We start from the raw sequence: 26,154 nt of genomic DNA, 5'->3' as shown, positions 1-26,154 counted from the left end.
GGGCTGCGCCTCTCGCACCTCTTGCAAACGTAAAGTTAAAGCAGACACGTGGGAAGCGTGTCAATGAATCACGGTTTCAGTGATCACCTCACATCGGTGCCTTCGTTTGTCCCCAGAACTCTTGTCGTTTGTTTTTGTAATGTCTTGTAACGTTTTTATGCTCTGAAGTTTCCCTGGTGTCTAATTTTTTTTAAATGAATGCCTCTAAGCCCTAAAGGGGACAAGAACACCACTGTTAGTTGTGGTTGCACACAGAGCTTTCCTCCTTTAGCTTCTAATTAATGAACGGGCAACAAAACACGGTCTGTTTATTCACGGAGGAGGGAGTGAAAAATGGAAGGGTTGGCTCTGCCGGGCTGGGGCTCGGTTCTTACAGTGAATGACAAAAAACATGCTCAGGACAAACAAAGGTACCAATCTAACGTGATAACTGAACCTGGGGTTCGTTGAATTGCTTCCTTGACATTTCTCTTCAATCGTTGGTGAAATTCTGGGCTTTTGGGTGCTCTGGCCTGGAGAGTCTGAACCCAGAGCTGGTGCTGACCATGTCAGGAGAGGCTCCTGTCAGGAAAGTGCACCCAACTATCAAGGAATGAGCAGGGAGAAATTATGTTGATAAGTGTCCTGGAAGTAATAACTGTTGCCATTCATCAAGTGGCACCACGTGTCAGAAGTCGCAGATGCCTTTCACTGCCAGAGGGAGGTACTTTGATGATGTTATTCTAAAAATAAGGCAATGAGTGCTCTGGCTTTGTAGACAGTCTGTGTGAGAAGCTGTGGTGTTTACCTCCTCATTTGTAATACTTTGCTAACAAAGAATTTGTCTGAATGAAGTACTCTTTTTGGCAAGCACCTTTTCTCTGGGCTGTTTTAGGGAGACTTACTTTTCTGGAGGTATGTGCCAGGGTCAGGATGTGATCTGTAATTCCTTATAGTGCAGGTTGGCTTTTCTGCAGAGTTCTCAGGAAGAAAGAAGGTGAGGCTGTGTAAAGATCTTGCAGTTTTTCACTTCACCCAGGTTTATGCTCTGCTTAGAGTGGACGATGAAGCTGTGATGGAAGAGTTTATTTGGAGGAGAGCATTGAATGTAACTGAATAAAATATTGTTCTATACTTTCATTAAGTTTCTTCTTAATGACCTTCAAATGTCCAAGTAGCAAAATCAAATTGAACTGGTAACCTGATATAAATGGGAAGCTTTGATATGAGTGCACAGTGTCAGTTGTCACCTTCTTTGGGTCTTTCCTTGGTTCTTCAAGGACGTCTGAAACTCCTCAGCTAAAAGCTGATGTTCCTTAAATCATTTTTCTTGTATTACAAGGTGATCTGCTCCGAGTTAATTGCAAGTTTGAAAAGGCATGAGCTAAATGGAAGCCTGAAGTAATGGTCATAATTAAAACACTTTGCACCTTTTCCCGTTGTTTGCAGGAGTAGCAGAGAATTATGGACAATTCTGCTGGGCAGATCAGCTTTAAGAGAACCAGTAAGTCCGTGTCCTGCTGAGCAGGTTTGGCCATCACTGAAAGGGCTCCGTGGCCAAATACATCATTTGTACATCTGGTTGAATATTAGTGAAAATATTCACTGTTTTGCTGTTTTTCCCTCTTCCTCAGTGTGTTTTTTGTTCCTCTGTCTCTGTTACTTTTTCATTCTTCCACTGCTTGTTTACAGCTGCTGCATGAACTGCCTGGAAGGGTGTATGGAAAAGGTGGTTCCTTTTCTGGAGTGGGCACAAGTGCTGCTTCCTAGACTGGCTGGCCTGGGGTGTTGATGAGTGGTGCAGCCTGCTGCCTTATTTTAAGGGATGGAACCTGTGCTTCCAAGAATTTGCCCAGAGGTTGGAAATCCAAATGTTTCTGAACCCAGTCCATTACCTCCTATTTCCTTGCCCTTCCTGGGATTAGCAAGGCAGGTCTCTGCCTCCCTTTCCTGGAATCAGTCTGAGTCACAGACACCTGTCTTTTGTTGTTCCTGTCTCTGTGGTGGTGGAATTTCCTTGGTTTCTATAAATTTAACAAATCTGGTACCTGGTAGTGCACTTTGAGGAGTCTGTTCAGTGGTATTTGTTTCTTTTTTAGGCCCAGATTGCTGCAGAGTTGAACAAGCACTGGCAGAGGCTGTTAGAGGGACTGTCATACTATAAACCACCAAGGTACAGTCACTGCCTGATTTTAGAAATGAACTTCTAACGTGAGGTTTCCCAGTAAATGTTGATCATGTTGAATATTTATCTCTGATTACATAAAAATAGATTTTTGCTCTCTTGCATGACAAGACTTCAGGAGAGGAGGAGCAAGAGAAAGTACTTAATCCACATAACATTTTTGGGTATGAAATAAAGACCAGAAAGAAGTAACAGCGTTTTCTGCTGTCACTGCTGTCAGGTGGCTGTTAACCCCTGCCTTTGTGAGCTGCAGCACTTGTGCAGCTTGTGGAGAAGTGACTCCTCTTGACACTCAGTCATCCCAGAAGGACATCCAGATTCCCTCATTGAAAGGGGTGGAATGAGTATAATGTGCATTATTATGGTGATAAAATTGTGAACAATGTTGAGATTTGTCTGGTGGGAAGGTTGCTGAATATTGTTGTATGAAATATTGAAAGACCATTGAGGAAAAAGCAGATGTTCAGTTTAAACTGATAAAACCGAGGACTTTGAAATTATACCTGTTTAGTTCATTCCTTGGGATTGCTGCATTTTTAGTAACTGAAATTTCTTTTCTCTTTAGTACGACTTCAGCAGAAAAAATTAAAGCTGATAAAGATGTAGCTGCTCCACTAAAAGAGTTGGGTCTGAGGGTCAGCAAGTTTTTGGTGAGTGAAGCTGCCATCTGGTTATTTTTTATTCCTGGAATGAATTGTTACTGGGATTCTTATATATAAGTAATCTTCTTGATGTTGAGTAGAGGCAAATTTAAGGTCCTTTCAATTCAATATAATCTAAAGGATATTAGAATGACATGTTGAAGCTGTAGGTCAAACTTTTCCAAAGTGAGGAGTGACCTTGAGGTGCTGTGGTTTTCCTGGTCCTGCTGCACAGGGCCCTGCTTTTCAGCAGCAGCACCTGCTATTGTCTGTCTTGGGTTTTCCAGGACAACTGCTCAGTTAAAAACTCATGTCCCTGGAATCAGTTGCATTGTTTGACAGCCCTCTCAGTTTACCTGCAAAGTTCTGTTTCTTTAAGCCACAGGTTTAGAGTTCAGGGACTGGTGGTACCTTTGTTTAAACGACTCTGATGCTCCTTAAGCTGAATTTAAACTCCTGCAGCTCAATGACATCAAAGCTTGTGTGTTTGGTTTTAAACAGAAGTGCTGATTAAAGCATCTGCCTGGTGCAAGAGTGTTCTTTTGTCATATTTTGGAAATTATTTGTTTTGAAGATAAGAGCTGCCTGAGTATTTGGAGAGAATCTTAGTCTTTATTGAATTCAGTTGCCTTTTTTTAATTTCAGAGCATTTCTCTTTCTTTTGTTTAGGGTCTGGATGAAGAGCAGAGTGTGCAGTTGTTACAGTCGTATCTTCAAGAGGATTACAGAGGAACAAGGGACTCCCTGAAGGTCCATAGCTCCCATTAATGTTCTGTTTACTCCACATCTGTCCTTAATACCAATAGTTTGTTGATGCCCATGGGCACACGTGAGTCTGAGTTCTGATTTGGAAATGGCTTTGTAGATTTTATTCTCTGAACCTACAAGGCTCCAGTGCTGCTTTAAGGAAATGTGAGAGCAGATATCCAGGCTTATCTCTTCCTGCTTGAATCTCTGCAGGAACTCAGCTGCTCTCTCCATCATAGGAATACAGGAAAGCTACAGATTTGTGAATGAGAGTGGAGATGAAAAATAAATATGCAGTTAAAAATTAGGGTTTTGTCTTTGTGCTTTCGTAATCTCTTTCCAAAAGAAATGGAAAGAAAAGTTGCCTTTTTTTCATTTCAGTCTTTTTTGTGCATATGTGTTTTGTCAGTAGATCTGTGTACAAGTCTTTATTTTGTTGTGTTTTGTTTACAGACAGTTCTTCAGGATGAAAGGCAGAGTCAGGCTCTGATGCTGAAGGTTAGTCATTTCCATTTGTTTTTTTTTCTGTGGAAGAGATCTGTTGGCAGAGAACTCACTTTATTTCTATGGAAAATCTTAAAATAATTGAAGCATTCCTTCATGTAATGAACAAATTTTAAAAGGTGCTTTTAAAATTGATGGATGTGCATGTAGATTTGAACAGTGTTAATGATTGCTAGAGGAATGAAATTTTAGACTATGTGAGGGAATTTAGGACTCCCTTGTTTTCCAAAGCTTGTATTTTCGTATGTTACTGTCTGAAGTGACAACTCTGAAAGGAAGGATGATGATAATTTTTGACAGAGATTTATAGGGATGTCTTTTTTCTTTTCTTTTCCAAGTTTTCTTACTTCACAGTGTAATTATAGACCTGTCCTTGTGGCCATGATTTATTGCGTTCCGTAAAGTTAATTAAGTGTTGTTTTTTTTCCAATAACTTAAAAACTGCTCAGTTGAAACTCCACCTGTAATAATGTGTGAGCACCCTGCATTCCTGTCATGGGAGAGGGAAGTGCAGGGGAGTTGGGCACGATATCAAATTGATACTGGTGGCACTGTACACTCACAGCTCGCTGACTACTACTATGAGGAGAGGATCTGCATCCTGCGCTGCGTCCTCCACCTGCTCACCTACTTCCAGGATGAGAGACACCCTTACACAGTGAGTACAGGAATCCTGGACACAATGCCACTGAAATAGGCTAAATAGGTAGTAATGAGAAGTTCATTTATTTGGTTGTTCCTTTAAGGCACAGTACTTCCAGTGCGTGGAAAAGTTGGACAAGGAACTAGTCCCGAATTACCGGAAGCAGTTTGAAGCGCTGTACAAAGCAGAAGCTCCTACGTGGGAAACACATGGAAACCTCATGGTACTTTGTTTCTTACTCGTATTTATCTGACCTTTGAAGTCTTTCCTTGTATGTAGTGCATTGGAAAATACATATGTGAAGGAGCAGTCGAACAGGATGTTTCTTCTGGTGCAAGAAACATAAGATTTATTTTCTCTCTAACAAAACATGCTTTTGCTCGGAAACAGAGGGTTGCATGAAACATATTGTTCCTTGTCATAAATCCACAGATAGCCCTGGGCTAACAGAGCCATTTATGTGTAGTTGCTCATGATCTCTTTGTATTTATAGTGGCTTTCCTTGCCATTGTCACAAGTGCTGGCTACACAGACTGTTGAACTTCTCTGATTGCTTTTGCTGCCCTGTGATGGTGGAACTTTCCTTTGTGCAGACAGAGCGTCAGGTGTCCCGCTGGTTTGTGCAATGCCTCCGTGAACAGTCCATGCTGCTGGAAGTCATCTTCCTCTACTATGCATACTTTGAAATGGCACCTGATGAGCTGCTGGCCTTTGCAAAGATGTTCAAAGAGCAGGGGTTTGGCACGAGACAAACCAACAGGCATTTGGTGGATGAGAGCATGGACCACCTGGTGGATCGTATTGGGTAAGTGTTGTGTGTGTTTGTGAAGTGGGGACAGAGCAAAACAATTGTTCTCCTCAGGAAAAAAGCATTTATAATTCTTCCTGCTGCCTCTTAAAATCACCACTATTTCAAACTAAGGATACGAAGGCAAAATAGTTTTTTCTGGTCATACTGAAGGTTTACAGCAAAATGAAGGTGTGACTGCAAAGTAGAGAGGTATCCACAGACTAATCTAGTATATAATTTTGCCTTTGGTAAGATTGGCAGTGGAGATACAGTGCCACTCCTCCTTGGATGGTCTTGTGGTAAAGTGAAATTGTATCTTCACAGTCCTGGGCTGGTCTGGATGCTCCCTGTGTGGAGGTTGGTGCTTTCTCTGACTTGTATTTTTACCTGGGTTGCCTCAGTTCAGCTGTTGTGGGTCTGCCAACAAATGGCAGTGTTGCCTTCCTTGTGCTGTGTGGGACATGACTCGAGGGGCAATGAGAATCCTGCCAGGTGGCAGAGAGTTACAAAGGTGGAAAAGCTGTCTTCAAATTTCGTGATTTTTCTTCTCTGTTCAACCCAGAAATGGTGGTTCTGAAGATTGCATTTGGTCCTATGCCAGCATTTCAAGACAAAATTTGGATTATGTGCTCTTAACTCCCTGTAATTTCTTATTGCTTCAAAGAAGAGCTGAACTAAAGGACCACTTACAGTTTAAATAAATAACTCAAATAAAGTTTCTGACCTACTCTTTATCATTCTTCTCATGCTTGTAGGTACTTTAGTGCTCTTATTCTGGTGGAAGGCATGGAAATCGACTCCCTGCATGAGCGTGCTTTGGATGACAGGACAGAGGAGCACAAGATGGCCAACAGTGAGCACATCCACCAGGTAAAGCACTGGCACAGTAACCAACCCCTTGTCAGGCCTAAGAGAACAGAATTTGTTGTGATTACCCAGGCACTGCTGTGTCTGTGCATTTCTGATCCTTGGCTTTGTTGACCGAGTGTAGGAACTGGCATCCACATAATGTGAGAGACACAATCAACTTGTTGAGGGTGAACTGCTTTCAGAAGATGTCAGTTATTTTGCTTTTGTCTTGTCTCTGTGCAGGAGATGGACAATCAGCTGCTGCAGTTGGGGGATGTCTCCCATCACGCTCCGGTGCTCTTGGCCTGGGCTCTGCTCCGTCACACCATAAACCCCGAGGAGGCCACCAACGTGATCAGGAGGATGGGCAGCACTGCCATCCAGCTCAACGTGTTCCAGTACCTGACAAAGCTGCTGCGATCCCTCAGCAGTGGGGGCAAGAATGTGAGTTCCTTATAATCCTGTGAGCTCCTGATTTAACTGCTCCTGGTGTAAAGCTGTGATAGGAAGTGGATGATTTTGAACCACTGTTCTTTCAAGCTAAGCAGTTTTTAAGCAGTGTGCAGTAAAGTGTGGTCTGTCATCTTGCCTTCTTCCAGTGAGGATCAGGAATCAAGTTGGAATGAAACTGATTTTTATGCCCAAAGAGTAAAACAAAACTGTGTAAGTTGTAGCAGAATAGATTGCAGTTAATCACATTTGCTGATTTGCCTATATAGGTGTATTTGCCATTATGGATCTTCAGTACTGGATGATTTAACTCTGCACTACTCTCTGTATATGGTTTCATTAGACAACACTGTGTGTGAGAGTAAACTACTTTGTAGGTAGAAACCAGTGACAGCAAATAATTTAGATTTCTATGAACACTTAATAAAAAAATATGAATCCTTAATAAAAATGAATAAATAATTATGAACACAAAATAAAAAAAAAGTGCTTTTTTTATTTTGCTGTCTGGAAGGCATTTCTGGTGATAATGGTAGTGATAAGGTTTCTCATTTCAGTCAACTATTTCATGTTAATGTGGAGATTAAGTAATGACTGCTCCCTGTTTTGCTGCCCCTGTGCAGCAAGGATGTATGAGAAAGGCAGTAACTCAGTGTGTAAAGCATGTTGAGTAGAGTTGCAGTGTGTTTGTAATTCACAGCCTTTCCCTTAATGGCTCTGTGTGTTCTTCCCTTGCAGTGCACTGCCAGCACAGCTTGCATGTGTATTTATGGACTTCTTTCCTTTGTCCTGACATCACTGGAATTACATACATTGGGCAATCAGCAGGTAAGCACCCAAGGCCCCTTGCATCTGTAAATTAATTTAAAATAACCTGTCATAACTGATGCTAATTATTTGTTAAATTGCAAACTTAGATTAGTAGCATGGCTTCAGGCTGGCTGTGGGGTCTGGGGTTGGGTATGTTGGGTGTGTGTTTCTGTTTTGACTCTAGGAAATAGTTACATCTTGGTGGGTGAAGGTGAAAACTTAAATTCCAAAAATGTTGCAGAACTTGGTTGGGATGAAAACCCGCTGTGTAAAGTAGCTTTGATTTTTTTTCCATCCTCTCTTCCTTTGTAGGATATAATTGATGCTGCATGTGAAGTTCTGGCAGCTTCCAGCATTCCTCAGCTCTTCTGGAAGACGGTGAGTGCGTTGGCAAATTGTTTATAACTAAGACCTGATAAAAGATTCTCTTATAGGAAAGGAACAGACTGATAGTGTTTAGTTAGTTGGTTTCTAGGAGGGCCCGAGGAGCTAAAGTTCTTTTGCATCTATCTTTGATTTACTTTTGCCCTTTCCTGCCTTTTAGGTACAGCCTTGGCTTTACTCTTGAAAAGGATACTGGAGCGAGTTTTAATATAGGTGATAGTTGATAGCAGGGCTGGGGCTGCAAGGATTGAACTAACTGCTGGCAAAAGCATCCTGCTTATTTTTTGTTGCCACAGAATTAGGATGACATGTAATGCCTTACAGTCTTACTTCTTGCCTTATACTTGCAGAACTGCCTCATGCTTTAGTCTGTGCAAGGACTGGAGTGATACTTTCGTGCATGATTAATGTTAAATGCACAGCTTAAAAAGGAACTGTAGCTTTGTGCTGTACTGAGACCCTTTTAGCTTTTCTTTTTAGTAATAAGATATTTATTTTCTGTTTCCACCACCAGGAACCTACTGCAGGTCTGGGTATTATCCTGGACAGTGTGTGTGGGATGTTCCCCCATCTTCTCACTCCCCTCCTTCAGCTGCTCCAAGCCCTTGTATCTGATAAATCTACTGCAAAAAAGGTACAGGATCTCTCTTGGTGTTTCCATTACATATGCTTATCTCAGTTGCAGTCTTAGGTAACAGACATTAGCCCTGTGCTGTTGCAGGACTCTGTTGTCTGGCTTTTAGAATTCTTTCCAAGCCTAGTGGCTCAAGATGAAGATGCTGACTAGTTTTTGCATGGTGCTTTACTGATAAGAAGTTCTTGATTCATTAGATGAGACTCGTCTGGACACGTGGGCTGTGTAGTAGTGTTTTGGTAGGGTCAATGTATTAGAAGAATATTGTACATAAAAACAAAACTTGCTGATTCCTGGAGATGACCTGGTTGATTAATTTTTAAGAAACTCTGGCTCTTTGGCTGTATTGTTGAAGCTCTCTCTGGTGCAGGTATACAGTTTCCTGGATAAAATGTCCTTCTATATTGAACTGTACAAGCATAAACCTCCGGATGTGATCTCCCATGAAGACGGGACACTGTGGCGAAGACAGGCCCCAAAGCTGCTCTATCCTCTTGGTAAGGAAACTGCACTTCTTTTCTTATTGAAATGCTTTGGGCAATTCAGTTCTTTACCTGGCTTATAACTAATTTGTGACTTTTTCATCTGCTTTTTCGATCTTTAGGATTAGGTCAAACAAATCTACGGATACCTCAGGGAACAGTGGGCCAGGTGATGCTGGATGATCGAGCTTATTTGGTACGGTGGGAGTATTCCTACAGCAGCTGGACACTGTTCACCTGTGAGATTGAGATGCTGCTCCATGTTGTATCAACAGCAGGTGAGACAGGCTGGGAGTATAAAAGAATAAATCATTATTAATTGGTATCGATTGGAGGTTAGTAGTAGGACTGAATACTTTTGAAAGAGCATGGAATATTTTAGCAGAGACCTAACGATGATGATTATTCTGTAAAATTCACTGCAAAAAAAATTCACTACATGGTAAGACCATGTAGTGAGACAAGATCCATTTTAGATGAAGAGAAAGTTGAGATAAATAAAATAAATGTTTTTTGGTATGGGGAATGATCGTGGAGGCTTGTGGTGAGAATAATGTTCGTTGTTCCAGCTTTGATTACTGCTTAAGTACAATTTTGCATTCTAGTGTTGATTTTCTTTACCCAGATGTGATTCAGCATTGCCAGAGGGTCAAGCCCATAATTGATCTGGTTCATAAAGTGATCAGCACTGATGCATCAATAGCAGATTGCCTTCTTCCAATCACATCACGGATCTACATGCTCCTGCAGAGGTGAGTCACTGCCAGCAGAGGTACCTGAGCAGGTACAGTGAGCTGGAAGAATGGCTAATTACTGATTTTGCCAAGAGCTTTGCAAGAAGTGTCAGTGCTTGAACTCCCCAAGAGTGGTGTTCAGCTCTCAAGACTGTTCTGCCTACACACTGTTTGCAGCAGAATGCCCCCCTTCCACCTCTTTCCTGAATGTTGTGCAGTTTTACCCATTTAAAGGCAGTTTTTATTGGTACCTACATTTACATGGAAGGGGGATAAAACATAGTGTTAGAGCAGTAACTCCTGGGTGTTAAAACAGTTGTACTTATTAGCTCCTCCTAGAGTTAATTGCCAGGGAATTAATGTTCTTCTGCTGTATAATTATTGTTCTCTGTGACAGCCTGCTGTCTTGCCAGCCTTGCCTCTGGCAGTAAATTGATCTGACTCAGGTGTGAGGGGGAGGTGGGAAGTCTAGACTGAAAGTGCAGACTCTGCTGCCTGTATTTACCTGCTTAGATGTTATACATGTGTTCTTCAGTGAGAGAGAAGCTTTTTTGATTAAAAAACCCAGTAAATAGGCTAGACCACAGGTGGCAGTGCATTTCATTTATATGTTTCTCTTTTGTAGGCTAACGACTGTAATCTCTCCCCCTGTGGATGTTATTGCCTCTTGTGTCAATTGTTTGACAGTCCTGGCTGCTCGGATGCCAGCCAAGGTGAGGGAAGGACCTGTTTTTGCTGGGTGTGAGAACTGGTAGACATTTAGAGGTGAATGAGAGGGAACATCTGTACCTTTTCTCGTGCAGGTTTGGACTGACCTTCACCACACAGGGTTCTTACCGTTTGTTGCCAATCCACTGTCCAGTATGAATCACATGATTAGGTATTCATGATCCCTCCCCACTTTTTTTGCCTGACATGTCATAAGAACTTTTTCCCAGTGTGCAGTCTCTGCACCTGGCATCTCTCACTCGTGTCAGAATCCTGCTATTCATGTGATGAACCCTCTTGCTCCTTCCACAGTGCAGAGGGAATGAATGCTGGGGGCTATGGGAACCTCTTGATGAGCATAGAGCAGCCCCAGGGCGAGTACAGTGTCACCATCTCCTTCCTGAACCTCGTGACAACTCTTGTCCGGGTGAGTGCTGCTGGAATGCTCTGATGTGACACCAGCTGTGAGCTGGTGTGATTGGGAAGTGACATAAGGCATATCTTTCTACAGCAGTTGTCTTGTCCTTTGTCCCCCTCCTGGTTAAATAACATTTCTGTTTCTCTTAGGGACAACTTGGTAGCACCCGGAGGCAGGGCCTTGTGCCCTGCATCGTGTTTGTCCTGAAGGAGATGTTACCAAATTACCACAAATGGAGATACAACTCTCATGGAGTGAGAGAGAAAATCGGTAAGGATCTTGAAGGAGGAAGAGGGAGGAGAAGGGAATAGAAAGGATCACCTTCCTTCTCAACAGAATATGTGAATTTTTCTTCTTTTTTTATCATACCTTTTCTAGCAGCCATTTGGGATTTGTATTGTATATCTTCTGGTATTGTCAGATGCTGTGATTTGTTTGGAAATAGTAGGAACTAGGCAGAAGTTCTTAAAACCTGACTGACCCATTTTATCTCTGTTTTAGGGTGCCTAATTCTGCAGCTAATCCATGCTATACTGAATTTATGCCCTGAAATGGATCCTCGCAGCAGGTAAGACAATTGGTGGGTCTCAGATCTGCACTAACCTGGTAACAGTACAGAATTCACTATTATTCTGTGTCAGTTTTGAAATGCAAACAACTAGGAGGGAGCTGGCATAGCTGTGTAGTGCTGGTTTCAGCTCTTTGCTGCATTACTGAGTACAGGAAGGGTAGAAAAAGATTAGGGACAGACAAAACCACAGAGGTTTCTAGAACACCTGGTGAAAAGGAGAAAAAAGTACCTAGATTTCCTGGGACAGACTGCCATCCACTTCTCTTATTTGGTGTAGCCGCTGTCATGAAAGTAGAAAGCAGAATAAAGGAAAGGACAGTGGGGGTGTAGAAATGAAGAGGTTACTTTGTGGTAGTTTTTTAAGTCCTGTGTAGCAAAATCCTGCTCCTTGTGACTCTCTCCTGTGTTTGTGTGTCCCAGCAATGCTCCCAGCCTGCAGTCCTTGTGCATCTTCAGCCTGGCCAACACAGAGGCGGGGCAAGCTGTCATCAACATCATGGGCATTGGGGTGGACACCATTGACATGGTGATGGCCTCCCAGTCCAGCAGGTGAGTGGGGTGTGGCTGTTTTGGCATCTTCTGTGTGCTGACATGACACTCTCGCGTGAAAACATAACCCCCCATGGAGTGCTGAGTTTCTTCTTTGAACGTTGTGCAAATAATAAATGTCGATTGTCAACACAGTGACTTTGGTTTCCTTTGGGAACACAGTGACGAGTCCCAAGGGCAGGGGCAGCTGCTGATCCAGACAGTGAAGCTGGCGTTCTCCGTCACCAACAACGTCATCCGGCTCAAACCCCCCTCCAGCGTGGTGTCTCCACTGGAGCAGGCACTCACTCAGCATGGTGGGTATTCCTCCCTGGGGCAGCCTGGGGAGCTGTGCTTTTGGGTTCTTTGCAAATGCCAGTGTGTGTCTCATTACAAACAGTAGTTAAGGTTTCCAAAAAGTGCTTGCTAGCGATGGGAGGAGGACTCTTCTCCCTCCTCTGAGGGGTTCTGCCCTGCTGGGACAGCTTCTAAAGGATTAATCAAACATGGCTTATTGTTTGATGCTTTGTAATGAGATTAGTGTAATTACAGAGTATACTAAATCAGCTGCCATTAGTGCCTCTGGCTGGACCCAGGCCTGGTTCTTTTGGGAGAACAACCTAGTTCCCACTTTCTGCTGCGGAAATCATTATTTGGTAAATAGTTATATCTTGTTGCTGTTTCTTCTCTTTGATTTCGATTGTGTTCTCTCCAGGTGCTCATGGAAACAATCTCATTGCTGTCTTGGCCAAGTACATCTACCACAAGCACGACCCTGCACTTCCACGCCTGGCCATCCAGCTGCTCAAACGACTGGCTACGGTGAGATGAGACACACCAGTGCTCCTTTGCTTCTCCCCTTGTGACTGATTCCACCACTGAAATTCTTTCCAGATAATTTCTTCAGGCTTTTTTTTTATCAGGGAGCTTAGTCAAGTCAGTTGAAGCAGGGTGGCCTGACAGCTGTAAGGTAGAGCACATCAAAAATCACCTAAAGGGCACTTTAGTTTTTTAACCTAATCTGCTGTTTTCAGAAGTCACTCAGCACTCACTGAGAAGTTTCCCATGAGTGGGATGTTATCTGCAAAGTATTTGCACCTCCAGTTGATCTCTTCCCAATTTTTGAGCAACTTTATCTAAAGTCAGAATCTTAGATAAAATTCCTATGCCTTTCTACCTGGAATTTTAACATCTTACTGAGAAGAGCATCCTATTTAAGTTTTTATTAGGACCTTTCAAATTTTAGACTTACTAAAAAGCAAACTCTAGGTTTACTAAGCCTTTTAGACTTCCTCTCTTTGGCTACTAGACTTCTGAGTATTTGTAGTTTTCTTAAAGAATATAAATCCAGCTCTGGGTTTATTTATTTCAAGATATACAATTCCAAAGCTGTTTTACTCTTTCTAATTTTTCGATAACCTGGGAGAAATAGGTGAGGGATAGGCCAGAATTGCCAAAAATGAAAATTTGGATCACTTGGCAGCTTTCTTCCCGCTCGGTGGCAACTTACTTCTGAGTACCCCCTCACAGATTGGATATTAAATATTTTGGAGGTTCATGACAGTGCAAATCACCTCTTATCTAGACAAGCATTCTGTGCAGGGTGGTTATTTTTCCCTGGGGTGCTGTGTCCCTGTGCAGGTCGCTCCCATGTCCGTGTACGCCTGCCTGGGCAGCGACGCCGCCGCCATCCGCGACGCCTTCCTGACCCACCTGCAGAGCAGGATCGAGGACATGCGCATCAAGGTCATGATCCTGGAGTTCCTCACGGTGGCTGTGGAGACACAGCCTGGGCTCATCGAGCTGTTTCTGAACTTGGAAGTGAAGGATGGCAGCGATGGCTCAAAGGTACAACGGCAGATACTTGCCCAAGGTCTTTTCACAGTAGGATTACAGCACCGGTCTCTAAAATCTGGTAGTTCTTACTGTGTGCTTAATGTAAAGATAAATGCAGCTTGTGCTTGCAGTTAATGGATGTGGTGCTGTCCCAGTTTCGTTTTTCCTTATAACCAAAGAGAAACTTCCCCCAGTATTTCAAGGCAGATACTGAGTTAGCATAATAACCTGTGCTGAGTCAGACCAAGGATGCCTGTGACCCATTCTTGACTCTCTGTGGGGGTGTTTTTTAAGTAACCTTAAAACACTCATCTGTGATGCTCTCGCTGTGAGAAAGCTGAAGATTGGGGTACAATGGACAGTATAATTTTCCAGAACACCCACTCTGATGCTTTGCAATTCAAGGTCTTCTGGGACCTTTTGAAGGCACTTGGCCACACTAAGTCTCAGTTTAGCTTATATTCTATTTCCCAATAAATTTTTTTTGTGTCTCCTGTGCTGTGACTGCCTTCCTTGTGGTCCTATATAAAATACATGACAGCATCATATACTCAGATTTGTTTCTCTGTGTAAGTGGAATTAAGCACATTGTGCTCTGACAGGTGCCTACACAGTGGTGACGTAACCTCCTGTTTCCTTTTGCTTTAGGAGTTCAGCTTGGGGGAGTGGAGTTGCCTCCAAGTGGTCTTGGAGCTGATTGACTCCAAGCAGCAGGAGAGGTACTGGTGCCCTCCCCTCCTGCACAGAGCTGCCATCGCCTTCCTGCACGCGCTGTGGCAGGACCGGCGCGACAGCGCCATGCTCGTGCTGAGGACAAAGTGAGTTGGGGCTTTTCTACAAGGCAGTTTCCTTCCCTTTCTCCAAAAGTTTGGTTCATCACACTTTTCAGGGACATTTACATCTTAGACTCTGTGTGCCCTGCCTCAAAGCCCATACACTCTGTGTGCCCTGCCTCAAAGCCCATACAGTGGGTGGGTTTTGAGCTTGCAAGATGAGAAGCCCCCCTGTGCACATTCAGAAGCAAATATCTTTCTGTTTCTTTCATACAAAGCTATATAAATTTGTGTTTACCAAAGCATATTTTCTGTGAAGTTTGGAATTGTCAAAATGCTGCTAGGCATGGGAGAGGTAACTGATGGTACTTCTGTATGTATCTTTTAGGCCAAAGTTTTGGGAAAATTTAACTAATCCCCTCTTTGGGACCCTTCCTCCGCCTTCCGAATCATCAGAGGTGAGTTCCATCCAAACAAAGTGAAGGGAGTTATGGACTTCTCAGAAATGGTTTCTAAGTGATGTGTGTGGCTGTTCCCTCTGCTTGCAGCTTTCTATGATCAAGTTGGTTAAACACAGGACATGAAGTGAATGTTTTCTGGCTTTGCAGAGACTGTACAGCCATGAACTGTACAGTACTTTTGGAATTCTCTGCTCTTAATTCACATGTCAGACAAAAATAGATGTTTCCTGACAGCTGTGGTGACACTCACTGGGTGGAATTTGTGCTGTCTGAAGTGTATCCATAGCTCAGGCTGGCTGGTATCACAGAGGAATCGATCAGGTTCTTGTTATTCTTCCTTTCTGTGGGAGTTTTTCTATTCATTCTGAAGGCCCAGTGCTCTCAGAGTTTGAACTCTGCTCTGAACACAGCATTCTATCCTTACTGTCACCAGTCCATGGTCAAATGACATAACTATTGTTATTGTGGGAGAAACAAGTCTCCTGCACAACTGGAGTATTAGTCATCCCAAGTGATAGGGATAAAGCAGAATTCCACTTACTCTTCAGAGCTCAGATTTTGCTTTTTTTTTGTCTTTATAGCTCAGTGTCTTGGATACCTGTGCCTTAATCATGAAAATTATCTGTTTGGAGATCTACTATGTTGTCAAGTGAGTCTTTGGGAGTTTCTCCCTCATCCCTGTACTTTTTAATTGTCTAAACTCTGTGTGTTAACTCTTGACAGAAAGTGGGCTTTGAGGGACAAAACACATGTAATCCTGTGAAAATGTGGGAGTAATTTATGAACACATTGCAAACATGCATTTCAGAATCTTGCAATCACTAGTTGCAGAAAGATATTAGTCTTTTTGCAACCTTTAGGTGAGAATGTATTAGTATTTTCCTTGTATCCTAGAATGAGAATATACAGTGTTTGTTAAAACTAGTTGTCAGCTAAGCTAACTAAACCTTCTGTATTGGTTGCTGAATCACATTTAGTAGTTTTCTCCCACTTGATTTGTTTTCCTGAACATAACTGACATTGAATATGTTGAAGAGTTAGGATTAACTAAAATCTCTGCTTAAAAAAAAAATCATAGATTTTCTTCAGAGATCATGTTTTTCCTTCACATTTGATGCAAAAAGTGGGATTCCCTGCACAGGTCTAATATGTGGAAAACCCTTCACTTGCAAGCTGTGTCCCTGAATCTCAGAAGAAGTGTATTTTCTGACCCAAGAATAAATGAAGATAAACTTCTCCTCTTGATTTGGTCAGGGGCTCTCTGGATCAGTCCCTGAAAGACACGCTGAAGAACTTCTCCACCAAAAAGCGCTTTGCCTACTGGTCAGAGTACGTGAAGTCACTGGCACAACACGTGGCAGAGACCGAGGGCACCAGCTGTGCCTCTGTGACAGAGTATCAGATGCTCATCTCGGCCTGGAGGATGCTGCTCATCATCTCCACAAGCCATGTAAGGGCTGCCTCTTGCCTGGCATGACAACCTGATACTAACATTTTGAATAATTCAGCGTCAACAGCTAAGAGTTCACTGGTTTTCCTTTCAGTTTTGCAGTATATGTGATTTCAACACACGTTGGCACGAGCGTGGCACAAGAGGTTAGAGTGGGTGGTGTTCTGCTGTTTGATCAAAATGAGCACATTGTCTGTCTGAGCAGAGGAGGGAGGTAGTAAATAATTTTTAGAGCAATTCTCAGTAATTAGGTAATGCTGAAGAGCTTTTCCTGAGTCAAGTGAGGCAGAGATGCACCATTAGGGAATTAATCATTGCTGACTTCTTGCCCATGGTTAATGAAAAACTTCAGTGATTTCTGTAAAACTCATCAGCTGCAAAATTTGGGGAGTTCTAAAAGTGATAGATTGAAACAGTGAACTGATGTTAGGCTGCTAAGAAGATGCATCTTTTATTGTGCTTGTTTGATTTTTCTCTTTGGATCTAGGCGGATATCATGCACCTGACTGATTCTGCAGTTCATGAGCAGTTGTTTCTGGACGTGCTAAATGGCACCAAGGTTTTGGTAGGTGCTGCTTTCTATCAGCTCTTTCATTTTCTAATTGTTCATCTTCTTTGTATTATGAGGGGTTCTATTTCTGCAGTTGCTTGCTGTCATAGAGCTTTTTAGACCTGTGAAATTGGGCTGAAACAAAGTGTCTCTTCCTGAACTGATGAGCTGCTTATAAATCTTTATTTTGCATGTGTCATTCTTGTCATCACTGAGTGGACCTGTGAGGGTCCTGGCTCTGGCCCCCTCAGTGCTGCTGAAGAACAAACCTGGTCATTTGGTGGCTGTGCTTGGGCTGAGCATTCCTGGGCTGAGAATTTCTGAAGTGTTCTTACATATTGCAGCTGTAACTCTTGCAGTATTTCTCCTTAGCTCCAGGTTCCCATGTCAGTGGCCTGCCTGCAGCTGGGCTCTATGCTGTGTACCCTTCTTCTGATCCTGCTCAAACAGTGGAAGAGGTGGGTATTTTGTTTGGTTAATTTTTAGTCACTGCTGGAAGTAAAAACTTGGGAGGTTATGTTTAAGTCTTGCTCTAGAGAGATGCCTGTAGTGATCTGGGGAGGAAACTTAAGCCTTCTCATAGAATTTTCTTTTGGGATGTAAAATGTTCCTAGGTTGTTGTTGAAATTCTGTGGAATCTCTAGTAGCCAATACAGTTTATGGTTTGGCTTTCTGCTTGCTGGTGAAAAGTATCAAAAGAGCTTTTGTGATGGTTAGTCCTGCATTCTCACTCTCATTCTCACAGTGAAGGGAAAATGCATTCTCTCGTTCTGTGGAATGTCTTTAGTGAGATCCAGGTGGTGACTTAAACTTTACCTTGGAAGAACTGCTTTTATTTGTGTGGATCATGTAACTTATGATCCACACAGCTCAGTCAAGCCAGTATATTTATTGAGGGATCTTGTCTAATCTGAAGAGCTCTCCCTTTTTGTTGTCAGCGAGTTGAGTTCTGTGGATAAAATCATAAACTCCTTGACGCAGATTCTGGAGGGAGTGCTACAGGCAGATCAGCAGATGATGGAGAAAACCAAAGCCAAAGTGTTCTCAGCTCTTATCACTGTCCTGCAAATGAAGGAGATGAAAGGTGAGGTGGTGCATGTGCAGGGATGAGCACACCCTGCACCCAGTGTGTCCAAGAGGAACATGTGTGTGGTGCTGATGGGAATGCAGGGTGCTGAAGGGAGTCACCAACCTGTGGGACTTTTCTCCTTTTTTCTTCCTTACTTTAGCTAGTTTTGGAAAGAGATGAGGTTTATCATTCACATTTTGTCTGTGTCTTCTCTTGTCTTTCCCTGACAGTCACCTCTGTGTTTGATCAGTTTGGTTCCCATGTGATTTTGGAAATACCTCAGTGGGTGTGGGAGGAACACCTTGGTCAGGCTCTCTCACAGAAGGAATGAATTTCTAGTTAGACCCAAACACTAGAAAGGGTTTGTACATTTTGTTACAAAATGACATGTTTCTGGCATTGGAGTAGCACTTGAAGACCCTCAGTGGAATCTGAGCAGTATTTCCCTGTACAGCACATACAAAAGCACTGTGATGAGAAGTCTCAGCTTGTCTTGTGTATTCCTTGTCCCACTGCTTGGGCCCTGCAAGCCCACATGTTTTGGAAAATAGATAGAAAGTGGAAGGTTGGGTTATTTTTAATTGTTTTTCTTTGCTGTTGAATTTGAGTTTGTAGTCGTGCTGGTAAAAGGTGGTGCCATTTATTATAATGGTTTTGATAAGAATGTAATATTTATATGGACTCACAGAGCACAGACTGCACCCAATCTGCATGGGCCAATACCAGAAATCTGGAGCAATTGGTGGGAATTGCTATAAAGAGCAGTTATGGAATAATACATCCACAGTAGTGCTTGATTTGTGCTTTGACATGAGTTCGTATGACTTCTGGGTAAAACTACATGGTTTTGTTATCCAGATGACCATTTCATCCCTTATTATATCCTCCTAGACTCAGTCATCTGACTTAGTCACAGTTCATCACATTCTGTTTCGTAGGTTTTGAAATGAGAGCAGAATAAACACTTAACTCCAAGAAATGTGGCTCAGTGATGCTGTCAGTTAAACTGGAAACCTGAGTACAGGGACTGTGTGTTAACTGGTGTCTGTTGTGTGTGTCACAGTGAGTGACATCCCCCAGTACTCCCAGCTGGTGCTGAGTGTGTGTGAGACACTCCAGGATGAGGTCATTGCCCTGTTCGACCAGACTCGGCACAGCCTGACCTCGGGAGATGCTGCAGATGACAAGGACAGTATGGAGACGGACGATGCCTCCCGAGTGAAGCACAAAGACCAGCGAGATGGGGTAAAGGACCTGCTCCTCTGTTCTGCAGCCTGGTTTCTTCTCTCTAGGCAAAAGTTTCATGATGCTTGGAACAACTTTCCCTTGCGGCCTGATGCCTCCAGAGGAAGTGTCAGCAGTTTGTTTCAGAATCACTCCATGTCTTTTTGCTCATTTCAGTCTGGGAAATCAGCTGTTGCTGCCTCTCCTTCAGATCTAAAAAATATTGTCATGAGTGCTAATACAGCCACCAAGGGGTGTGCAGAGGGTAATGTGAGAGATAGCAGGGGCCTTAATTTATGATTCTGAGAATGACTGAAGTTTAGGTTGTGTTAGTAAATGCTTTTGAGATTTCTCTTGATACTCATGTCAGCCCTGTAACCCCTGTATCTGGTTCTCCTTGCCACTGAAGGTGTGTGTCCTGGGTCTGCATCTGGCCAAGGAGCTCTGTGAGGTGGATGAAGATGGAGACTACTGGCTGCAGATTACTAGGAAAGTCCCTGTGCTTCCTACTATCTTTGCTGCACTGGAGATCAGCCTGAGAGTTAAACAAAACCTTCACTTCACAGAGGCCTCTTTACATTTGCTGCTGACCTTAGCAAGGACTCAACAGGTGAGAGATGCAGAGGAGTGAGAGCACATGGCTGTACACTTTGAATAGGAGATGTATATTCATGAGTCTGTGATGCAGCTGAACAATGAGCTGTAGATAAAGGGGGTTTTTTTGGAAGCTGGGAAGCACTAGGTCCTGTATGTACACCTGCTTAGTGTACCTTGTTCTCCATAGTTTTCCCTGGCTCAGATGGAAAAGCTCGAGCCAGCCAGGGCAAACCTGTCATTTAGAGCAGGCACTTTTTCTGAATGGAAAAAGTTAAACCAGCATTGAATATTGGATCCTGTTTCCTCATTAGTTCTGATAAAGTGTTATTTATCTATTGCAAATTCAACTTGTGTGGGGCTTTAGATGAAAGCAAGGTTGTTCCAAAGCCCTTTGCAAAGATGAGGTACATACCAGAGCAGGTGATAAATGGGATTGAGAGTATAGTTATGCAGGTTAGATTTTTCTGTTGCTTTTCTTGATGTTGAACTTTTAACAGCATCAAAGTGCGTGTAGATGAAAGGTCTCTAAAAGGGCAGTGACAGTGCAAAGGACAGAAATACCTAAGCAAAACAAATCTCTTCAGTCTCAGGGAGGCAGATTCCAGCAGAAGTTTGTTCTGTGTCTTGTAGGGAGCAGCAGCAATGGCTGGAGCTGGTGTCACCCAGAGTGTCTGCCTGCCCCTCCTGAGCGTGTACCAGCTCAGCACAAACGGAGCCATTCAGGTGGGTGCTGCTTCCTTCCATGTGGGAATGTGCCCAGAGAGCTCCCCTTGGAGCCTTGTGGGCTGTGGCTGGAGCAGTGCCACCCCTAGAGACTGGAGGCTGCTGGAGTGGTGTGGAGGGAAATAAGTGGCTTGTTCTCGTGTGTGATCTGTTCAGACATCTGCCTCATCCCGAAAGTCTCTGGATGCCCCCTCCTGGCCTGGGGTCTATCGTCTCTCCATGTCCCTCATGGAACGCCTGCTCAAAACACTGAGATACAACTTCCTGACGGAAGCGCTGGACTTCGTGGGTGTCCATCAGGAGAGGATCCTTCAGGTGGGCCACAGACTCCCTCTGGGATGGTTTGCTTGGCTTCTCTGTCCCAGTGACAGTGGAAAGATGTCAGAAAACAGCATTGACAAAGAGGCTCCTGCCTCAGGAAGGGTCACAGGGGAAGTAACACGACAGTGGGAGAAGGAGGACAGAATGCACAAGCCATGCAGTCAGGTAGGGGTGACTGTTATGGTACCTATTAGAACTGGACAGTCCCATCTGCTCATCTCTTCACTCCTGGGGTTGTAACTTTGCTACAGATGTTTAATATGCCAACTCAAGAGTAGCAGAAGTGGGAGTTTGAGGGGAGCTCACTTTGTGGCCATGGCTCTGGAAAGAAAAGTACAGGAGCCGTTCTTGGAGGTGGCTTCAGCTCAGCCTGGCTCAGATAATGCTGTGGTGTCACTGCAGACTGCACCTTCAGCTTTTTCTTCTAGCAGAAGGAATGGGATTTTTGTGATTTATCTGTCGTGGCCTTGATTTCCTTCTGTCTCCTTTGCAGTGCCTGAATGCAGTACGGACAGTACAGAGCTTGGCCTGTCTGGAGGAGGCAGATCACACTGTTGGCTTCATTCTTCAGCTCTCAAATTTCACAAAGGAATGGCATTTCCACCTGCCACAGCTTATGAGGGACATGCAGGTAGGAACCAGGATATACATTGCCTTGGAGTGCAGGGATTTGGATGTCTTGTGAGAAAATGGCACTATATCACCTTTTTATTACTGCTCTTTTAATAGGAACTTCAGCTGAGATTATTTAAGTGTGTGTTCTATCAGTACCTTGTCTGAGTTGAGTGAGGAAATAAAGAGAAGTTATAGCTTGGGAAAATAACTTGGGGAATTCAGTGGCTTACCCTTAGTTCTTAGTGCCAGGTGATTCCAAGAAAATACTGAGAAACAGAGAGACTGCACGGATCCTTTATGATCACAGTGCTCTTTTATGGATCCTTTATGATCACAGTGCTCTGTTTAACTGGATTTTCCAGCTTCCACAAGTGGGTTTTGAGCTTTTAAGAGATTTCTCCCTGATCTTATTTATTTCAGGTGAATCTGTGTTACCTTTGTCAGGCCTGTACCTCCCTCCTGCACAGCCGCAAAATGCTCCAGCACTACCTGCAGGTGAGGATCCCAAACCAACTGTGAGTTCAGTGTTGCCCATCCTCCCTGTTGAAAGGCAGATGTTATTGAGTAACCAGACTCTTGGATATTGAATGGATTGTGGGTAATCCTGGTGGGAATTACTGACAGTCATCAACAGGTAGGATTTGCATTTCTCCAAGTGAAAAAAAAAGCGTGCTAAGAGTAGTCTGGAGTCTAAAAACCTCTGGGCAGAGTAAAGCCAGTCCTAGAGAACCAGCAGCCTGTGTTGAATGGTGCTGTTGTCCTTATACACTGCAGCAAGAGGCTGCATTGCTGTAGGACTCTGGAATGCCATTAATAAGCCACTGTTGCCCTGGTGTCCTTGATCTGATTTAATTTGTTCAAGGGACATAGTTCTTGTTCTTGGGACATCCTCAGATGCACGAGGTGGAGAAGATGCATTGCTGCTGCTGTGTTATTTCAGCGTGGCTCAGGCTTGGTGTGCCGATTATTGTTGTCCTAAAATTGTTGAACCTAAACAGCCTCTGCAGCTGCCTCCCTGCAATGCAGAGCCTCCCTAGTCCATGCCAAGCATAGATTCTCAGCTGGTGACAGACTTTGGGAGCCTTTTTTCCTCATTCCCTTTGTTCCCAACATTTTTTTCCCCTCAAATCATTTGTCTTAGTGCAAAATAACCGTGTCGGTGTTCAGGGCTTTCTTTTTTCTCTCTCTGCAGACAAAAAACGGCGATTCCCTTCCATCCAGTGTGACCCCCCGAGTGCAGCGGAACCCCCAGGCCTCCTCCAAACATCCCAGCCCCGAGTCAGAGGCAGCAGAGCAGAAGGCCCTGCTCACAGTGCAGTACAGCCTCCTGAAGATCCTCAGCAAGTCTCTTGCTGCCCTGCGCCACTTCACCCCCGATGTCTGCCAGATCCTCCTTGACCAGGTAGGGACAGAGGAGAGGTGCTGCTCCGTGAAGGGGGGAGATTCCAGCATTTCTAGGGAAGATCTGAGTCTGTGTAGTGAGGCACAGTATGTCCTTCTTGAGACAGTGACCCCTGTCTGATTCCTGCTGCACAGAGCAGGAAGGCAGGACACAAGGAATTCCCACTGGGAATCAGACACTGGTCAGTGTGAAAGGAAGGTTTGGCCAAGCTTTCATGGGATCTACACTACACTGTGTCTGTGTGACCTCACTGGAGCAGACAATAACCCAGTGGGTTTGTGCCCTCAGTACACCACTCTTCAGGAAAGAATGCCCTTGCTGTCCTCCCATTGTGGTGTGACCCAGTGGCTGGTCTCCAGGTTCAGAAAAGGAGGGTTTAATCCTTGACTCTGGCAGTGTCCTGCTGCTGACTGTTGGATAGGGAACTTCCTTCTCCTGTGCCTCTGTGGAAGCAGTCAGTGCCTTGGTGTGCCAGTGATGGGAGCTGTGTGAGCAGAGCTGTGGAGTCTGGTTGTGCAGTGCTGTACAGAACACTTCACTGCTCCATCTGTACACCTGAGACTTGTGAAATTATCACAGTGCTTCTATTTCTCCATATAAAAAGCGTAATGAGGGACTGGATATTCCTGTTCCTATGGCAACAAACATGCTCATGGCCTCGAGGGTCTCACACCTCTTTCTGTGTCTCCACAGTCACTGGACCTTGCTGAGTACAACGTGCTCTTTGTCTTGAGTTTCACCACACCAGCCTTCGACTCGGACGTTGCCCCTTCCTTTGGGACCCTCCTGGCCACAGTCAACGTGGCCCTGAACATGCTGGGAGAGGTACTGCCCCTTTCCTGTCTGGGAGCACAGCAGGTCCAGCAACCCCAGAGTGCTCCTTCAGCTCATACTTCGAAGAGCAGGAGTAGTTCTTTTTTATCTCCTGTCTCTAATGCCTGTCTTTTTCTCCCTCCAAGCTGGATAAGAAGAAGGAACCTTTCCCTCAGGCTGCAGGGCTGAATATGCAAGAGGGAACCAAAACCCTCAAGTAAGTTTCTAATTATTTGATGTAGTCACGGCAAATCAGCAGAACCCAGAGCTCCTCACATCAGAACTGAAGTTGAGAGGCATTTGTGTAGCTTCAGAGCTTCTCACTCTGAATCCAAGGACTTCAGGTAGCCCATCAGCAGCTCTCCAAAGCAAGCAGGGTTTTTTTGGGGGGAGGATGTGTGAAGTCATCCCATCATAAATCAACCACTGAAGATGCAAGTAAAGAGGTGTTTGATGGTACTTCTAAATCAGAGTTCCCTGCTGGCCACAGGAGTTTCTGGTCTGCAGAGCACAGCTTTTGGGTATGGCTGCTTGAGCAGAATGTGCACAGTAACACTATTCCCTCGTGTGTGTGTGTGAAGCCTTTCTATGAGCATTTGACCTGGGAGGTGTTGTGTGCTGACCTTTATCTGTGTTCTTTGCACAGGTCTCTGCTCATGTTTACAATGGAGAACTGTTTCTACCTGCTCATCTCCCAGGCCGTTCGGTACCTGCGGGACCCGGCCGTGCACCCCCGGGACAAGCAGCGGATGAAGCAGGAGCTCAGCTCAGAGCTGGTGAGCACCTTGTGCCGTCCTCTGTGTGGGGTCAGGGAGTCCTGTGGGAGAAGGTCACTTGTCTGTGGCTGCCCAGTAAACCCCAGCATGAATGAACAGCCTTGGGCTGCACATGCTGGCACGTTCCTGTGCCACGGGAAGCTGGTTTGGGGAGGGAGAGGGCGTGTGGTGGGAAGAAGCTCTGACCTGTTCCACACTTCTGATTGCAGAGCACGCTGCTCTCCAGCCTGTCTCGTTACTTCCGCCGGGGTGGTCCCTCTTCACCTGCCAGCGGGGTCCTTCCCTCTCCCCAAGGAAAGTCTGCCTCCAAGCTGGGTCCGGAGGGGCAGGAGCCCTTGTTCCAGCTCGTGCAGGCCTTTGTCCGGCACGTGCAGAGATAGATTCTGTCCTGGCCCTGCCTCCCTTTTCAGGACCTGCAGCGGAACGATTCATGTCCACCACAGAAGGCATCACCTTTGGCAGAGCTGGAACAAGGACTGGGAAGGGAGGGAGGCCAGGTGTGGGCAGTGGTGTCACCCGAGCAGTGGGATCCCATGAACTCTTGCCACCCAGGAGCAGAGTGAATGTAAGGAGAGCCCAAAGCGGCTCTCTGGTGACCAGCCCGCGTGCACAGCCTGCTCACTCCCTCTGCCAGAGCATCCTGCCTGGGTACAAGCACTGAACAGTCAAAACCTTTATTTTTATAGCTTGTACCTCAGCTGGGGACGCTGTGGCTGGATAGAGAGAGGAGACACTTTCTGCTGGGCATTAACTCTGCTCCTATCACAAGGTGCAATCTGCCTCTCCCGCACAGAGTCCAGCTAAGGCACACCAAGGGATCAGCCAGCAATTCAGAGACCATCTTTCTACTGCTATTTTTGTACTGAGTGGTTCAAGGCACGATGGTGTATGTGTGCTCACGCCTTCCCTTCACCCTGCAGTCTGTGTGTTGTGTGTGTTTCTGAAGAGCAAGGCCTCACTTAAGGTTTTTACGTCAAAATTCCATTGCTCCAGTCTTGCAGTTTTTTGTAACTGTGCCCTATTTATACTGATATTAAAACCTTTATAGACAGCAGCTGGGTTCGTGGGTTTGTGTTGGACACAGCAGCAGCCCTGCAGTGTCTGGGTGGTGGCTCTGCTGGGCTGAAGTCCCAGCAAAGGCTGTGGTTTGGGAGTGACAATCCAATGCTGTTTGAAATGGCTGTAATTAAAGGCTGATTCCCTCGGCTTCCCCACACCCACTCCCTTTCTCATACTGGGGAACTTGTAGGAGGTTTTAAATGAGCAGCACTATAAAATACTCCTCAGGGATGATTCACCCTGCACATCCCCTGCCTGTGCAGCACCAGGGAGGGCACAGGGTCACACTGGAAGGGACACTGTCTACACTGAAGGTGCATTGTGTGTTGTGGCTCTCGGGTAAGTCAACAAATCCTTTAAGGTTCTGAGGCTCAGTGATGGAGACATTAAGAGAAGGTCAGTAATTACTGCTTAAAATAAAGCCTGAA

The 26,154-nt window shown here is 44.6% G+C and overlaps 1 protein-coding gene across 2 annotated transcripts; it reads left to right on the top strand.

The window, feature by feature from the left end:
• The first annotated feature begins 1,039 nt into the window (after positions 1-1,039).
• On the top strand, positions 1,040-25,721 carry NUP188 (nucleoporin 188). Of its 2 annotated transcripts, XM_029960532.1 has the most exons (44): positions 1,040-1,483; positions 1,672-1,837; positions 2,079-2,152; positions 2,730-2,814; positions 3,475-3,555; positions 4,006-4,050; positions 4,622-4,714; positions 4,803-4,922; positions 5,293-5,504; positions 6,245-6,359; positions 6,582-6,782; positions 7,527-7,616; positions 7,911-7,976; positions 8,497-8,616; positions 8,987-9,113; positions 9,221-9,376; positions 9,724-9,850; positions 10,458-10,545; positions 10,636-10,712; positions 10,853-10,967; positions 11,108-11,228; positions 11,460-11,526; positions 11,950-12,078; positions 12,241-12,374; positions 12,773-12,879; positions 13,699-13,905; positions 14,542-14,711; positions 15,055-15,124; positions 15,709-15,776; positions 16,382-16,577; positions 17,065-17,142; positions 17,500-17,585; positions 18,066-18,211; positions 19,260-19,441; positions 19,830-20,030; positions 20,648-20,740; positions 20,897-21,055; positions 21,555-21,692; positions 22,097-22,171; positions 22,869-23,078; positions 23,772-23,903; positions 24,038-24,108; positions 24,538-24,667; positions 24,877-25,721. In XM_029960532.1, exons 2-44 carry the CDS (start codon positions 1,805-1,807, stop codon positions 25,045-25,047), a joined length of 5,166 nt encoding a protein of 1,721 aa, XP_029816392.1. In that variant the 5' UTR covers positions 1,040-1,483; positions 1,672-1,804; the 3' UTR covers positions 25,048-25,721. The 2 variants fall into 2 exon arrangements, with proteins under 2 accessions (XP_029816392.1, XP_029816393.1); XM_029960533.1 differs by lacking the exon at positions 1,672-1,837 and having other exon boundaries at positions 1,041-1,483.
• Positions 25,722-26,154: the final 433 nt, after the last annotated feature.

This window comes from Manacus vitellinus, unplaced genomic scaffold (genome assembly GCF_001715985.3).
Source record: "Manacus vitellinus isolate BGI_N305 unplaced genomic scaffold, ASM171598v3 scaffold_27_pilon, whole genome shotgun sequence".
NCBI lineage: Eukaryota > Metazoa > Chordata > Aves > Passeriformes > Pipridae > Manacus > Manacus vitellinus.
This window is presented reverse-complemented; position numbering and strand designations above follow the sequence as displayed.